Source organism: Salminus brasiliensis, chromosome 2 (assembly GCF_030463535.1).
Source record: "Salminus brasiliensis chromosome 2, fSalBra1.hap2, whole genome shotgun sequence".
Taxonomy (NCBI): Eukaryota; Metazoa; Chordata; class Actinopteri; order Characiformes; family Bryconidae; genus Salminus; species Salminus brasiliensis.
Window position 1 is genome coordinate 54,986,944 of NC_132879.1, and position 18,068 is coordinate 55,005,011.

An 18,068-nucleotide genomic window follows, 5' to 3' on the forward strand; every position below is an offset into this window, starting at 1 on the left:
ACTCTGGTAGGGATCTATATGTGGGGTCAACATGGTTCCCAGCTGGGCTAACCATAGAGGCCCCATATGTTCATGTTAGCTGGGATTATGTATGTAATTGATGAGTTTGGTGAATAAAACCAACCTGACCTCATTTATCATCGTGGTTTATTTGGTAAAGCAGAAAAAAAGAAAGTGAGCAGCGCTGCAATGTGCCAACTAAAGCTGAAAGCAGCTCAGATACATTTACAGTATAAAAGCTGCCAGTGCTTCCCTTTCCCCTCTGCTGGAAAAGATCCTACTGCAGTCGCTTAAACCCACTACAGAGCAATGAACCATAATCATAAAACCTCCACTGAGTCAACCCCACAGACCCAAATATTGAAGTTTCTCACAATACGGCTGCACGTCGTTAAAATACCAACCAGCATCCGTCTCTAGGCCAGGCTCTTTCTTAAGCCTGGGCAGTATTTCTGCCTCCCCTGGGTCCTAAAGCCTGATATTTTCAGCATCGTTACTACACCATCAACTCCACTGCTCCAGGACTGCCAGGAAGGGCAGGTCAGTGCTGCCCAGGTAGTAGACCCCCCTCTGCTGGAAGACATCACTAATGGCCCAGGTCAAAGTGCCGGTGGGGTCATGCAGGCTGTCCAGCAGCTGTCCATCAGGCCCCAGTTCCAGGAGCAGACCGTAGGAGGGCAGCAGGGCATCATACCAGCCCAGAGGAATTACCTAACAGCAACGGGATGTGAGTGATGATTATATATATATATAATATAAAAAACAGTGAATGTAAATGTTTAAATGAAAACAACAACCTGACATGTCCAAAAGTTTGTAGACACCCGCATCCATAAACAGGAGTGGTGTGCCATAGCAGACTCTACCCGTCCAGTATGGCTTTACAGAAGATATTGGGAACGCTGCTGTGTTGCTCAGTGATCAGGTTTGGATCACAAATGCCATTCCTAAAGGTACCGGATGGAGCTCGGATGGTCCACCTCACAGCCCAATGTGAGGCGTGACCTTAGGGGTCATGTGCAATGCTCTCCTATGGACTGTGAACAACTAGTGCACCTCTGAATAGCTAAATTCAACTCATTCTAATTAGAAGAGGTGTCCAAATACTTTTGGATATGTAGCATAGGTCTATTTACAATTACTGACCTTGCCCACAAAGCGCTTGAGAGCAGGATAGGGTCCTAGCAGGTCCAGGAAAGGTGGGAGAATTCGGCCACGGAAGCGGACAGTGTTGATGCCCACCAGGAACGTGCCACGGTCGCTGACGCGGATGTTGTCTGGATAGCCAACCATATTGCTTAGGACAGTCTCCTTTGTGCCAGCTTTTGGTCCTTTCAGCCAGAACCTATTGAGGAGTAACCATTTCACTTCACAGGGCTCCAGGACCAGCACCCACGGCTGAGGTGCACTTGAGCAAAGCACACAACCCCCAGTCGCTAAGGTGTTAAGGCGGCTGCCCACTGCTCCGAGTGTGTTCCCATGTTTTTCTCTAAGGCTTTTTAATGGACAGTGTCTGTCTACCTGGTATTACCTGCTGATGTGGCCAATGCTGGTCTCAGCCAGCAGGAGAAAGTCCTCATCAGCAGAGAATGCAAAGCCATTAGGCATGTAGAGAGAGTCCAGCAGGGTCTGGACACGCCCTGACTCTGGATCGTAAGAGAGGAGACGGCCCAGGCAGTTGGTCTCTAGCACCTAAAGGAGATAATGTGCCGTTAAACATGGGTATGACTGAGGAACAGAGCTGCAGAATGTATGGAAACTGCAATGTGATAAACAATTTAATACTTTTAATATTTCTTGTTTAAATAAATAAAAAACACCTGTTTGACACTATATTTTATATATGATTGATAAGCTATAAGTATATAAAATTAAGAAATAATCATTAAATATTATTAAAAATCATGACATCCTTCCACGACCCATTCTGTCAACAGCCTGCAATGCTTCTTATTACACACAGTGTGGCGCTGTATCACAACAAATGTATTTAAAGCAGCAGTTGAAATTGAGCTCTTGAAAATATTGTCCTGTAGGTGGCACTGTAGCACTACTACTAGTGGTGATGTATTTGAGACAGAAGCTCAAAAAAAACAGCAACAGAAAGGGTTCTACACTGTATGTCCAAATGTTTGTGGACACCCCTTCTAATGAATGCATTCAGCTACTTTAAGCTGCACCCATTGCTGCAGACACAGATGAACCCATTATTGGCACCATGCTGCCTAATAATGCCAGGCGTGGGCTACAGGGGTGTATATCTGATCAATTCTACTTTCTAAATGAAGCTTAGTGCCAAAAAAACTGAAACTTTCATTTAATTTCAGTGGAAAATTCAAATAAGTGGTTTAATAAGTCAATTTTACCCTGAGAACAGAGCGGTGCATACAGTGACAAGAGCAGCAGAACAGAAGGTGGTTGGTGTGGTGAAACAGATAACACCACTACCTGCCACTGAGCTTCTACACCATGTGGGAGCCTGGGGTTCGATTCCCGGGCTGGGTGACTATGCTACACTACACCAATAAGAGAGTCCCTGGGCAAGACTCCTAACACTACACTGACCCTCCTCTGTAATATGAGTAACCCTGGAAGTCGCTCTGGATAAGAGCGTCAGCTAAATGCTGTAAATGTAAACAGAAGGCCTGAAGGCACATCGCTGATAGTCCAACCCAGCCTAAGGAAGAACCTCTATTTTAAAGTTGTATGGATGCCCTAGAACAATCTGCCTAAGAAACCCCAGGAACCGACTCACTCTTAGCACAATCTGAGGTACCTCTCTTACCTCATAACGAACATGCCGCCGACCCCATCTGCTACTGGAGTCTGTGAAGAACACGGTTCCATTTTTAGAGATCTCCAGCCCATTCAAGAAGCCAAAGGGGATCCCATCAGCACCTGAAAAAGGGCAGTACAGGGCTATTACAGTAGTATGCAAAAGACTGTCCAGTTGTGGCCAAGTAGCACAAATATGTTTGCTTAAAGCTCAGAAATTCGAGCCAACAGTTCTTTATATATATTTATTATAATTGATGAACAATTACATATATATTATTAATATATATATATATATTTTTTTTAATTTATGAAACTATAATTTTTATATATATTATAATTAACATATCTTTATGTATATATATTTATTATAATTGATTAAATTAATAAACTGATGTTATACAGCAGTAAGTTTCGGCTGGTTGAGGAATAATATGGTGAAATATCAGCACGATTTTTCCCCCTATCCTGTGAAAGCACCTTCTTTGCTGGAGTGAAGCAGTGTCTTCTCTCCTGTCCAGGGATCCACCTTAAACAGGCCGAAGTAGGAGTCGGCCACAATAAGCTGTCCGTGGTGGTCCAGCCGCAGCCCATGTGGTCGACCACACACAGGCTCGTAGTCTGTGCTCTTTCCTGCAAGAGATCAGCATTATTATTAGATAAGATTACATTTAGATTAGAATACAATTATATATATATACATAATATATATATATATTATAAATATATATATATATATCAGCATTATTATTAGATAAAATTATATTTAGATTATATATTATATAATACAATTAAATAAATAAAAAAATAAAAAAGTGAAAGAGGAGTTTACAAAAAAATAAAGAGAAATGGGACCCCTAACAACTATGCAATACCTGGTAGACCACCAAACTGCCCAACAGCAGATGAACAGCACTCAAACTGCTGGAGATGCTGCTGCTCTTGAATGAATGAATGGTGGACTGGACTGCCCACCCCAGTGTCCAGACCTCTACATCACTGCATGCATTTGGAATGACTTGAGAAACTGAGAAAATGCTCCAACTCATAAGACTGAACTCTGCAGGTTTCAGCAGAAGAACTGGTGAAAGCAAGTCTGCTGAAAAGGCTGGCCAAGCCTCAGTGTCTCAGACCGTCTTCACTGAGCTTCCAGTGTGGATTTCCCTCATGGAAGTTCCTCTACAGCTCAGCTCCTCCATGTACTGAACATAAAGGGGGCACCATGCAGGTCCTGCTGCAGACGACCAGCCTCTTCCAGCCAAGGCTGTCTGTGTGTCAATCACTTCATTTCTAAGTGTAGCCCCGCCTTCTTACGACAGAGCAGAAGAAGAGTTAAAAATATAAGCACAGGGAAAACTCACTGCTGGAATTTGGAGACACTGGAGATGGAAAGACTTGAGGTGGAAAATGGGCGGGGCTGTTCTGTCACTGAAACATATGAGGATGGGCGGAGCTACACATCATACTGCAAGCAGCCAGTAGAGGCGCTAGACCTGTGGTTGCTTCACTTTTGAGAGACGTTGTGCTGTCCATGTTTTCTACGGTCATTAATCTAAAGCAGTGAAACGCAGGAATTGATTTTTCTTTCTCCGTGGCTCCCCCTACTGGTGTGGAGTGTAATTCCCTTTCACACCACTGCATAAAACCGTGTCCATGGATAGAGATTAGTACTTTATCAGCCTAAAGAAACTAACAGCTGGCATAGTTCCTGGCATACTACTATAGCTGCCACCTTTTTTTTCAGTGCTTTTCTAAATGCAGGGGTCACTTCCCAAATCCTGCCTCCAGGTTGGACAGGGCGGAAGTTCTCCTGTAGCTGTAGGGGAGACATCTCCACTGGAGTCTTCTCTCAACCGCCAAGCCTTTCGACTAACAAGTGAATCTTTGTGAATCACATGACCATGTCTAATGAACTCTGGCACAATTTTGGACACGGTGGCTGTTCGCAATTTAACACACGGCGCTCCTTTATCCTGGGTCGCACACACACACACACACACACACACACCCTGACGACACAAAGAGGAGTACTGCACTCAAAAGAGCAGCTAAACCCAACCCAGGCTACGGCTTCAGCTCGGATCCTTTGTCTTTTAGTGTGAAGACTCTATTACCAGGAGAGCAAGTGGGGTTTGTGCTGCTTGAGGATGGGAGTTCTGTATATATCATACAGAAAGAATCTCAGAGCTAAAAAATAAATAAATAAATAAATAATAATTTAAAAAAAAAATAATAATAATTAAAATTATATAATTATATATTCCATTTATATATATATTTATTTATTTATTTACCAAATCAGCCTAATATTCAATAGTTCCTTGTGATCTGACCACTCAAGGCATGGTAATTTATATCATTATTTTAATAAATTAAAAAAAAGATACATGGAGGCTCCCCTCTTTTTTTAATTAATTAAAATAATTTTATAAATGACATAGTTACGGTGTGTGAGCCTTTTACAGTTTCTATATATTCACCAAATCAGCCATATATTAATACCACTTCCCTAATATTCAATAGCTCCCGCCTGTGATCTGACCACTCAAGGCATGGACTCTAAAAGATGTCCTGTGGTATCTGTGGCACCAAGACCTAAGCAGCACATCCTTTAAGTCCTGTCAGTTGTGAGGTGGGCGGGGCCTCCATGTATCACATCACTGAGCCTTAGGTGCCCATGACCCTCACACCAATCAGCTCACCACATTCTGGAAGGTTCTGGCCCATCTGAGTGATGACAGTCAGGGTTTCATTGGTGATCCTCCAAAGCTTCCCATCCACCGTGCCTGTGTACACGTTCCCTGAGGAGAGAGACAGGTAGGTCAGGTAGAGAAGCTTGATAATTCTTTAGTTTGTCCACCAATCAGAAAATCTCCACAGGACCTCTCTAACAGTGTCCTGTGGTATCTAGACTCCTTCAGACGTTAGCAGCAGATCCTGTAAGTCCTGTAAGTTGTGAGGTGGGGCCTCCATGAGCATCTGAGAGCTTTGGGCACCCATGACCATTCATTGTCATCTATTCGAGCACTTTTGGTACTTACTGACCACTGCATACCTGAGAAACTCAATAAGACCTGCCTGATGTTTCGGAGATGTTCTGACCTAGTTATCTAGAACATCACAGTTTGGTCCTGTTCAAAGTGTCTCAGATTCTTAACACATCATTTCATTCAGTCCCGTTGCTAAGGGTGTATAAACTCTAGCCCCTAGCCCTGCAGTCTGCCTTTTTTTTACACACATCAGTGAAAGATCAGGAGGTTCTGAAGAGCTCACTGAACTCCAGCGTGGTTCTGTATGTAATAGAGACACCGCTGCACCAACAACAACAAGTCAGCTGGTGAAATTTAGACCTTCCCTCCTAGATCTTCCTCCATCAGCTGTGAGTGGTGTTATTATTGAACAGTGGAAGAGTTTAGGAGGAACAGCTCACAGAGAGCAGCTCAGCCACCGGGTGTCTGTCAGACCACGTAAAGTTACAGAGCGGGGTCAGGGCCGAGTGCTGAGCTCAGAGCAGAGTGCAGAAAAGCCTCCAACTGACTCAGTAACTGCAGCAGAGCTCCAGACCTGCTGCTGCTGGTAGAGCTTAGAGCAAAGGGGGACCAGCTCCATATTAATAATGCCTATGGGTTTAGAATGGGAGGTCATAAAAGCTCCTGAAGGTGGAATGTGTAGGTGTCCCAATACTTTTGTCAGTAGAGTGTATATGTATGTTCCTCTCTTGAAGTTCTAGAATTGTCAGACAAGAGCTGAGAGCTGAGAGCTGAGAGCATCTCACACAGTCACATCAGTCACCATTCTGGTCTGCAGTAAAGGACTCCGGGCCTTTGAGCTGTCCAGCAAACAGCCTTCGTCCTTTTTGTAGCCTTGTGTTGACCGCCAGAGGACCCTCCAGGGCCGGCGGTGGGCCCTCAAATCTAAAGAAATAGGTAGAATAAAATCTGATATAATACATATAAAGTTGTGCAGTAACAAAAAATCACTTAATGATAGAAAATTATATTTATATTTTTATATAAAAAATAAATAAATAAATATTTTTTTTACACATATATATATATATATATATATATATATATATATATATATATATATATTTATTATTAATACATTTATTAGTAGTATTGGCAAATGAAATTACTTTTGACTTTTTATATATATATATATATATATATATATAGTAATTTATATTATATATAGCTACTATAATATATACAATCAATTACACTAATTAGATTGATCTAAAAATAAATTCAATCTTGTATGTCCAAACATTTGATTAGTACTATATATAGATGTTAAGAGCCCCTAAACTAGTACACTAATATAAATAAAATAAAAAAAACTGATGCATCATACAATTTACTCACTGATTTACATTAAATTTACAGACAATTATACAAACAAACCATATTTCATATAAATATCATATATACACACAAACTCAATGCATTTTATATTGCAATTTTTATTTATTGATACATTTACATAGACATATATTCATATATTACACTAATTCGGTTAATCTATAAATGCATACATATATAATATTTATTATTATTTATTTTATTATTACTTATTATTTATTTGTTGTATTGCTTTTTTTTATAATAGTTTCTAAATGTATCTGATAAACAGTCCATACAGTCTGATTACAGAAACCAGGCTGAAATCGGATTAAACTGATTGTTACACCTGTTCCATCATTAATATCCACCAGTCTACCAGGAACACTACCAGGAACACTACCAGCCCCCTGTTTAATTCTAAGAGATAAAGCCCCTTTAAGGGGAATAATAAGCAGGGCTTTAAACCAGTGTACTTCTCATGACTTACAGAAAAGGCTCAGGGTCAATGGGTGAAGGAATCAGATAGACCCCCACAGCAACAGCCAGCAGCACAGCCTTCACACACTGCACTGCAGTCCTGAGGAAACGCATTAACGCTGATTTACACGAGAAAACATGAAGAAACATGTCGAGTTAATATCCCTCAAACTTCTCACGACCCACCGCAGTGAGCCTGCAGGGGTCAGTCTGAGTGTGGTCATTAGACGGACCCTCAGACTGACTGCAGCTCGAGCCTCAGCTCCAGCCTGTAATGCAGCGGGAGGAGTCCGGGAGGAGCTCCAGTACTTACATGACCGTAACCGCGGAGAGGAGAGCTGAGCCGAGCCGAGCCGAGCTGCAGAGCTGAGCGGGGAAACCTGTGACGCTCTCCGTTCGCCATGAAGGACTGAGCGGATCCACACCGGCGGGGGGCGCTGTGGAGCGAGGGCCGAGGTCAATAAAGAAGGTTGGGGGTTTTAATTTTTGTATTATGTTATATATATATATATATATATATATATATATATATATATATATATATATATATATATATATCATACAGAAATAATCTTTATTCCAAGTATTTCTGTTGGTCAGACCTAAAAAATAATAATAATAATTTAAAATCTATTCAATTGAACTATTGAATAATTTATTTACCAAATCAGCCATAACATTAATACCACTTGCCTAATATTCAATAGTTCCCACTTGTGATCTGACCACTCAAGGCATGGTAAGTTATATCTATATCTATATCTATCTATATATATCTATATCTATCTATCTATCTATCTATCTATCTATATATATATATATATATATATATATATATATATATATAATTTTAATTCATTAAAAAAAAAAGATACATGGAGGCTCCCCTCCTTTTTTAAATTAATAATTAATAACTATCATTTGTTATATATTTATTTATATATTAATAATATATATAAAAAATTATAATGGGCAGCTAAAGGCCACAGTAGCAAGGAGAAACCTTAGGAGGAACCATGACTCACAAGGGGGACCCATCCTCCTATATATACATACACATTATATATATATATATATATATATAAATAATCAGAATCAGAACTGCATATATAACAAACTCATACAGAATAAACACTATAATACAAACAATCTAGAAAACTATATAACTATATAAAAATATATAATTAATTTATGCAAGATTTCATAAGATTTTGTATTAGTAGTGTTTATTCTGTATGAGTTTATATATTTAATACACAGTTCTGATTTATTTATAACTATATTTTTAAACTAAACACAGATTAGTTGTACTAATCCTCCTGGGCCCTGGCATTCAAATATTCTTGGGGGCCATGAGGTTGAAAGGCCCTCTCAGTAAAGTAAAAAGTAAAGCTGCTATTACAGCAGATGACCAAGAGGTGTCCTCACATCACCACAGTTACACATCAGTTGCCATGTTTTGCAGAGCTCTTCTGAAACCCATCAGGCAGTGCAGTGCGCACACACACACACACACACACACACACGTCTTAGGTTTCACTGTAGCTGTAGTGCAGCAGCTCTGACTGTGGGTTCACTGTGGGCTTACAGCACAATGCTGGTATGAGCCTTCTGGGTGGAGCCCATCAATCATCCCAAACCACCAGCTGTCCAGCCCCCTGTGGCAATCAGATGTACTGTACACACCAGAACACAACAGATCAGCCAGAACATTAAAACCACTGACAGGGGAAGTGAATAACATTGATTATCTGGTTCTTGAAGGCGATGAGCGCAAGTGTACGAATCTGAGACGCTTTCACAAGAACCAAACTGTGGTGGCTAGACGACTGGAGGGTCAGGGCACCTCCAAAACATCAGTCACGGGTCACGGGTGCTTAAGGCTCAGTGATGCTGATGGAGGTTCCACCTCACAACATCTGCTGCAGGATCTGCTGCTGCATCTGCTGCTGCTGCGGAAACTACAGGACTCCTTCAGAGGTCTTTTGAAGAAGAGGCAGACCCCGAAGCAGAACATGGAGGCACGGTGAGAAACGACACAGAACTTCAGAAATCTGAGAAACAATCTCAACTTTATTCAATGAAACCAAGTCTTTAACCGGAAAGGCCTCGATTGGTAACAAACTGATGCTGAAACAGTTCCCAACAATAAACCTGCATCAGCCAACATCACCCACAGCACGGTGTCTACAAGACATGCTGCAAGTGACAACAGTGTCCTGATCTTTTTTTTTTTTTCTTTTTTTTTTCTTGCCAGTCCACTTCACAGTACTGACCCTTCTGCAAAGCTACCAGCCCCCCTAGGACAGACGTGTGCTTGCCACAGGCCAGGAAATCCAATCCCGAAACGCCCAATAAATGAAATAGCCCATATTTCAGGATTTAACTGGCCCTGAGGACGTCTCTGAAGTCTAAGTAGACACCAGAACGCTCTGGCACAGTCTGTAGAGGACGATCCTCTGCTGAGATTCTGGTTACGAGTCTACAGTATTTGGATTTTGGCAACTTGAGAGAGTATGTAGGTAAATTTAAGGTAAAATCAGTCGTGTGCTGCTAAACGCAAAACGTCATTTTAACAACACTGGCCAGTGATGTCCTTCACAGCCAAGAGGAATATGCATGGATTAATATAATGCATGCATTTACATAAGAACATAAGAACTTCCTTTAGTAGTACTCACACACACAGACACACATACATACATACATACATACATACATACACACCCCCCCATAGCCTTTAAAGTAGGCTTAAAGAACAGGCTAATAAAACGTGATGCGGTTGGAACATTCACAGTCTTGCTCTAAAACAAAAATGGGCTATGGAAGCTTTTTTCGCTCATTAAAAAAAAATTATAATAATAAAATCAAGTTTAGGAAAAAGAAGAAAACTCCTCAGACCATGCCTAAGCTTTCACTGGATAAAATATATATATATATATATATTTACTGTTCTAGAATAATAAAAGAAAGATAATATGCATTTAAAGGAGATATTCCCTGAATTACAATGTGTAAAGTGCCCAAAACGCTTTTCTACTCGTCTAAATTCTTAACTACTGCCCTGTGTGCCCCCTCAGTCGTGAGCTAATAATACTGGAGCGACAGAAGGGCTGTAAAGGGGCTGTTATATCAATGGCTTATCGATTCAAAAGTCCTGCAGCGATACAAAACCTATATAACAGTTCTATATAATAAAGTCAACCCAGTGTTCACGAGTAAATATGGCCTTGGTGAAGTTTCTAACAGGCAAGATACCAATTAACCCACGTGAGGTGTACAAACTGATTGCACCAGGCAAAGTTATTAAAATTTAAAATTAAATTATGCACTATCATTAAATCTTTGGTTAAACGAGAAACACAAATAAACAGACTGTTCCAAAAAACAAAGAACAATTACATATAAAAATAAAAAAATGAGCTACGGGACTCATTTTAACAAAGTAACAAAGTAAAGATGCTATTACAGCAGATAGCCAAAGGGTGTCCCCATGTCACCACACAATTCTGCTTCAATGGACAAAAATTGATTATGCAGTACCCATCAGAAAACCATCATGCAGTACTAGCAGAAACATAAAATAATCAAATATGCATTTATATAAAACAAACCAACAACAAAAAAAATCAACCACTGATACACAAGTATCATTAAACAAACTTTAACATGGTGTAAATGTTAACCTTGACACGACAGCACAACCGCACAGCTCTACGACAGACCGTCCGCACTTAAGACACTGCTGAATTCTGCATAGACCAACTACTACCACCACCATGTTTAACAGCATCAGAACCGAGGCGACAGACACATCATAAGATCTGTCTGTTCAGATTAAAAAAGGCTCCTAAAGAATAGGAATAGAATCAGTGCTCACGCCGTTTCAGAGGGGTCAGCTCTTAAAAAGCAGGACTTCTCAGTTAAGCTGGGTCACCTCAATGGAAGCTGAATCCAGGTCCAGGAAGCAAAAATTAGGAGTTTTACCTTCTGCACCTGAATTTGCCAAAGTTGTCCTTGTGGGAATCTGTAGTATATGTATATCAGTCAGCTGAGTCATTTCCAGTAGCTTAGAAAAGGACAGAAAACCCACTGACTGGCAATGAAAAAACAATAAGCGGATTGTTTTTAAGCAGGTTTTGAGTCGAAACATCAAAAACACCCAAACCTCTGACTTCAAATCTGTCTAACTGAGAAATACTGCTTTGTGAAGTCCCTCAGTGGTGGTATATATTCAGGATATGATGTAAGCACGCATGTACAGTATTGAACAGACAGCTGCAGATTAAATGTAGGCCCAACTGCTGAATCCCCCACCCCCATTTCCCACAGCCTATATCTTTAACACAGGCACATTAACCCTCCACCAATCGACCATACACTCAATCTTATCTCTCTATGGTGCCTATGTTCCTCCACCAGAGCTCCACCAATTAAGTCCCTCCCTAAAGCCAGTGTCCAACAACGCTGGCTTTGTTTCCCCTGCTTATCTCTATCGCTAAAGGCTCCCATCACGAGAGGATATTTAACTTAACGACCCTCAGTGGAAGCAGGCTGTCATTAGTTTCAAACGGACGCCTGGAGTCCTAACAAAGGCCAAAAGACGAGTCCAGGCCTGTAGATAGCAGTGGTCAGTTCCAACACAGTGTGTTCCCACATCAGCTTATGTGACACTTCCTCTAAAGGGGTTTCAGACTTCCTCTATACCAACACGTCAACTTCCCACAATCGTTTCTGCTCCAGTGATGACGTTCCCTACTTCATCGTGCAAGCTCCTCAACAGCTTCAGGGTTAAACCCTGATCAACATGCTTCTGGCACTTTCATTAAGCAACTACAAGCATCAAGCATTTCGTGGTAGCCGCCTCAGGCATGTTCTCATGCTGCTGATTGGGCCTTCACCTCCACATCCCGTCTTCCTTCTCCATCACTTTCCTACATGTCGTATTTTCCTTCTGAAGCTCCACTCCGGTAAATCTTCCAGTACTAACATACGACCTGACAAAATAAGCCACTTGGTCTTCTGTGTGTTCCACTGAACTGTATGTTCATACCAACGCTGATAATGGAGCTTCTGCTCCAGCGCTGTGGCAGAACCAGCATCCAGAACCAGCTTCTTGTCCTTAAACCTCTCAATTTGGTCTCAGACCAGCAGCTAAGGCTGTATCCCACCATCAAGCTCTTCCAAGGCCTTGCCAACTGCACATCGCAGGCCAGTTCCTGTTTACTTTGGTTTACTTTGGTACACTGCATCTCCATCCATTCGTCCGGCCATCATTTAGGACTGTCGCTATGCCTTTTTAAAAATAAGACTCTTTCAAATAAAGATAAGAAGTAAAAAAAATAAAACAAAAGAATGAAAGAAGCTTCACCCACATAAATTAAAAACAACGAACGAAAATATGTACAAACCGTAGTTTCCACCAATTAAATAAAATAAAATCAGACAGATCCGATTCGCAGACTTGCATCATTCACAAGTTCAAGAGGTAACTAAACCAAAAAAAATAAAAAATAAAAAAATATTACAAATAACCAGAGATGCTGTAAAATAATCTGTGAGAGAAAGAGAGAGCTGGGAGAGTGCAGAGCTGGGAACATGGCACTATGGGTGCATTCTGGAAAAGCGTGTAGAATCCTGTGTGCTCTCTGGAGGTCAGAGTTTTAGAGAGAGATCTGACGCCTCTTTCCGGAGTTTGCTGTTGTATGTGCGCCACTAGAGGGAGCATCCCTGGAGTCCTCTAAAGCAAAACTCTTTCTGTCTCTCTCTTTCTCTCTCTCTCTCTTCGAGGTGTGCAAGATGGTGTTAATCAGGGCTGCTGACTGCTCGCATCGCCTCCTCCAGCTTCTCTCGGTAGATGTTGTAGCGGGTGGTAATCACACGGATCTGATCCTGCTCCTCTTTGTCCAGGATGCGCAGGAAGTTGTGCAGCTCAGGGATGGAGAAAGCGTCCCACTAGAAAAAGACAAAAGAGGGAGAAGACATTCTAAGGTCATCTACAACCTATTTTATTCAATTTATTCTTTAATGACTGTAGAAAACAGGGACATCATAGTTTTATTTACTTCTACAGAAATGAAGCCAAAACTGGCCGTCATGTTGTCAAATTTGCAACCAGAGTCTGCGCAGTAGAGACCAGGGGCAGAGGCAGACTTATCTACTCAATAGGTAGACCCCGCCCCCTTCTCCTAGGCCGAGCCTCAGTGTCTCAGACCGTCTTCACTGAGCTTCCAGCGCAGAAGCTGGGTAGATTTTCCCTTGGATTCCCAGTTTGTCCGGTAAGTGGAACAGTGCTCCACCAGCTCAAACTCTACCCCCAGTGCTTCAGGTAAAACAGGGTAAATCTCACTTGTTTCTTACTAATGCAAGTTCAATGAATTGAGAACTTGGTTGTTTGAACACGTGCTAAAAGTTGTTAATGGACTTTTAGCTTTGGCTCTTTTGGCTTTGTCTTTCTTTTTCTGATGTTGATGATTTTGTAGAAATTAAGCCACCCATTCTGGCAATTTTGGCAATTTTGACCCGTCTCCAGTTGACAACACATGACACTTAATTACTGTAACACTAATTTGAAATATTTCTAAAATAAACTAACCCAGATGTGAAAAGTATGAAAATATTAAATACAATAAAAAGAAACTATTTAAAAATGTAAATATTTATTTTTTGCATCGTTTTTTTATCTCACCTCCCCCCTGCAATGTCTTCATGCCCCACTAGGGGGGGCGAGCCCCACAATTTAAAAAAACCTGATTTAAGGGCTGCAAGTTTAAACATATCTTGGTAATGTCCTGGGTTTTAATGTTAAAAGTGCTGCATGTACTTAAACCACTACTTCAACCACAAACCATTTGTTTTGCATCTGTATGAGAAACGGACAGATAACCAGTCTGGATGACTCACCATGACTTCCCCCGTCTGCTGCTCTCTCAGCACGAAGCTGAGTGTGTCTGTGCTGGGCCCTGCCAGCAGACGCAGGAGCAGAGGGTGCTCTCCATCTGCCAGCTTACAGATGCACACTGCAGGAGAGACGCACACAAACACAAGTAATGATTAGAGGTAATCAACCCTGGAGAAATGAAAGGGCACATTCACACAGTTACACTGAGAGGCTCTTACACTGGGTCTGGGTGTGTGTGTGTGTGTGTGTGTGAGAGAGTCAAAGCAGTTATGAAATCCTGGTAGAAAACGTGTTGAAACAGTGAGTGTTCCTGTAGAGGGAAGGAAAACAACAGTGAACTGTTTATCATGGGAATATGGATCTATGCTAATGACACCATTATGTAGGATAGTATATCAGACTCTCCTCATACAGTTCTGCCAGTGGCTGGTTGTACAACGTTCAAGCAACACATTAACCAATCAATGTACCACAATGCATCAAACTACAGCTCCGTATATTAAAAACCAAATCAAGTGTCACATCAGTGCCAAACCAAAACCTACTGATCTCATAACTAGGCTTATACAAAGCCCAACCGGGCTCCTCTGAGAGCTAGAACCAGGCCTTCCAGCTTTCTCATCTGGAGGTAAACCTCTTAAATCTCTAGGCTTATTGTTCAGTTATTATTTATGAGTATTATTTAGCATGTAATATTCAGTAAGCACTATAAACTATTATATAAGGTCTCTTTCAAGGGCCCCTCATTTTGGGGGGCTACCTTGTGTGTGTGGGGGGGGGGGGGCTTGGACACTTTTTTAAGCTACTGCTCATCTCAGATTGTGATTAGATTGCTGCTACGCTTTTATTTATTTCTCTGCTTTCCCACTTTTCCTATTTATGTCCACCCTTCTTATATTCTAGATGTTTTATTATTTTATTTTTATTTTTAATTAATATTATTTTATTTATTTAATAATCGCTCTTTGGGTGTACCCATGTACCACATGTGATGCGAATAACAATAAAGTCTCCTTGAATCCATAGTCAGTGGTTAAAAACTGACCTGGGTTCCGGGGTGGGGCTCCTGCTATGTATGCTCCCACATTTTTTTTCAATCTACCTGGATTACCAGTGAATATTCATGTACAACTGATCAGCCATAACTTTAGCACCACCTGCCTAATTCTGAGTAGATCCCCTTGAGCCACCACTGCAGATCTGACCGTTTGAGGAATGGACCCCAAATGACCTCTGAAGGTGTTCTGCTGTGGTATCTGTGGCACCAAGACTAACTAACGTTAGCAGCAGATCCTTTAATAAGTCCTGTAAGTTGAGAGGTGGGTGCGGCCGCATTGGATCACATCAATAAGCCCCAGGCTGCTGGTTCACCGGTTGTCTTTTTTCTGAGAGGTTCTCAAGACCTCAAGCTTCTGATGTTTCGGAGATGTTCTTATGACCCAGTCCTCTAGAACATCACAGTTTGAGTCTTGTCAAAGTGGCTCAGGTTGTCACCTACAAGAACTGACTGTTGACCTGCTCCATAAAATGTACATTCACCCCTTGACAGATTTCCATCATAGATGAAGATATTCAGCGTTTTCGCTTCACCGGTCAGTGGTGCTAATGTTATGGCAGGTCACTGTACTACAAACTGTGCATAAAATATTTGGTTTATTTATTTATTAAGTTTTTTACATAATTATTACCATGTACTAGCACTATGTACTATTCCGATATCATCATGCAGCCCAACCTAGTTTATTACATGCATTCTGAGCTCAGATGTGAAAAACGACTGAATATGAAAACGTGGTGTGTCGTTACACTCCTCATGTAGCTGCATGAGTGCTGAAGGTTCTCAAGAGTTGAAAGGAATACCTCAGTATTTCACAATCTCATCTTTATCTGCAGTGTCTGTAGGGTTCGCTCAATTACACAATGCACTTCTCTAAACAGAAAAACCTGTTCACTCCAAAAAGGCACTAATGAGCCAGTTTAGGAGGTAATGGTAGAAATACTCGCGGTTGTATCTCAAGCAGCAGGTCTCGAGTGTGTTATGATTTTCATTCTGCACTGCTCCTGTGATGTGGGCTGAAGTGGCACCCCTCTGATCTCTGTAATGAGCTCTGCAGCAGGACTTTATCAGCATTTAACAGTCATCACTCTCCACAAAGCTGATCATGAGGTCTAGACAGGCAATTTAATTAGAGGAGCTCAAAGCCTCCCCATACCGTGTTTAACAAGGGCGGGGGGGGAGGTTCAGGCATGTGGTGTCCCACATACTACAACCCGTACACAGTGGGGTTTTCACCCAGCAGTGAGATATAGGGAGGCAGCTCGGTCTCGTTCCTGTCTCTGTGGGAGAGAAACGTCCAAGAGATCCAGACAGCAGCGTCAGCGCATTCTTCGTCCTCTGGCAACACCTCGTAAAGTCAAGCTCCCCTTCACTCATTTCAATTTACCTTGAGAGCATAATCCCGTCCCATACAAGGAAGCACCAGGATAAACTGTTCCTGTGCTCAGACTGAGATCTAGACTAGACCTTCAAACCCAGCTGTACTCAACCAGACAGTGTCAGACTCGACATGAGTGCTGGGGGATCTAAGTACCTAGCATGTAGCATTTATTTCACCTTAAAATAACAGCGACAAAATCTCGGCTCAGCTTGTCCAGAAATGCATACCCATCAGTGGTGGCACAAAGTGTGAGTTACACTTTCCAACTGTAGAGGGAGCCCAGGAGCCAAATACCTATTCGCCTTAGTCTGAGAGATAACAACTGGCTGTGCTGTTTCCAGGTAGGTAGATGGAGCGCTCTCTCCTCATCACTCGTAAGGCGTCTGGTAGCTGGTGTGGGAGAATTGCTAGTGCTAGGGGGAGCTATGAACAGGTGGGTTAATTAGGCAGTATCAAAACGGGAGAGGAAGGGGAAAATTGAACTAATTAAATAAAATAAATAAATAAATGTAATATCAAATATTATTGTATAATATTTTGTATAATATGATCGTATAATAGTGAGTGAGTGTTAGTAGCCAGCACCATAAGGTGCTTCCCATCTAATATTCAACAAGTGAAATTCCATTCCACCGGTGAATAACCACTAGGTGGCGATAAGTAAAATTTGCCTTCTGTTCCTTTACTGCAGCAATGTTTAGAAATTTTATCTTAAAATATTAGCTTCAAAATTATGTGGATTCTCCACTGACATGAATAGGGAGAATATGGTCTCGGATATGACCCAAGTCATATCCGTGTAAACTCCTGTATTATTACTCTTCCGCCTCAGCCCACATGCTTCTTTACCCTCAGATGCTGCTTCTGTATCTCTCAGCTTGTCAGAAATACACAAATACACACATACCGCTTTTCATGAGGAGGACCTTGATAAGCAATTGGTATTTACTGCAGTGGTGTAGCAATGAACTACACTCCACACCTGTAGGGGGAGCCCCGGAGCACAAAATCCAAATTCTCGCATACTGCTGCTTTAAACCTACACACTTCTCCCTACTCACAGCCTCAGTGCATTCCAGCTCAGAGCTGGAGAAGCAGGTACTAAACTGCTGGCCATATGTGCGGTCTGGC

At 41.5% G+C, this 18,068-nt stretch overlaps 2 protein-coding genes across 3 annotated transcripts in view; both read right to left on the bottom strand.

Annotated features, from left to right (window-relative positions):
- Positions 1-129: 129 nt before the first annotated feature.
- LOC140550161 (adipocyte plasma membrane-associated protein) lies at positions 130-8,038 on the bottom strand. 2 transcript variants are annotated; one of them, XM_072673997.1, is made up of 9 exons: positions 7,912-8,038; positions 7,609-7,698; positions 6,568-6,689; positions 5,478-5,576; positions 3,256-3,408; positions 2,786-2,898; positions 1,532-1,692; positions 1,147-1,345; positions 130-711 (listed from the first exon to the last, which is right to left on the bottom strand). In XM_072673997.1, coding segments are annotated over exons 1-9 (1,146 nt in total). In that variant the 5' UTR covers positions 7,914-8,038; the 3' UTR covers positions 130-504. The 2 variants fall into 2 exon arrangements, with proteins under 2 accessions (XP_072530098.1, XP_072530097.1); XM_072673996.1 differs by having other exon boundaries at positions 7,609-8,038.
- Positions 8,039-9,651: 1,613 nt separating this feature from the next.
- Positions 9,652-18,068, bottom strand: part of rassf3 (Ras association domain family member 3) — a 40,306-nt gene continuing 31,889 nt past the window's right edge. The window contains exons 4-5 of the mRNA XM_072673208.1: positions 14,502-14,617; positions 9,652-13,553 (exon numbers count right to left, since the gene is read on the bottom strand). Coding sequence (XP_072529309.1) covers positions 13,404-13,553; positions 14,502-14,617 — 266 coding nt within the window. The 3' untranslated portion in view covers positions 9,652-13,403. The remainder of the gene's footprint in view (positions 13,554-14,501; positions 14,618-18,068) is intronic.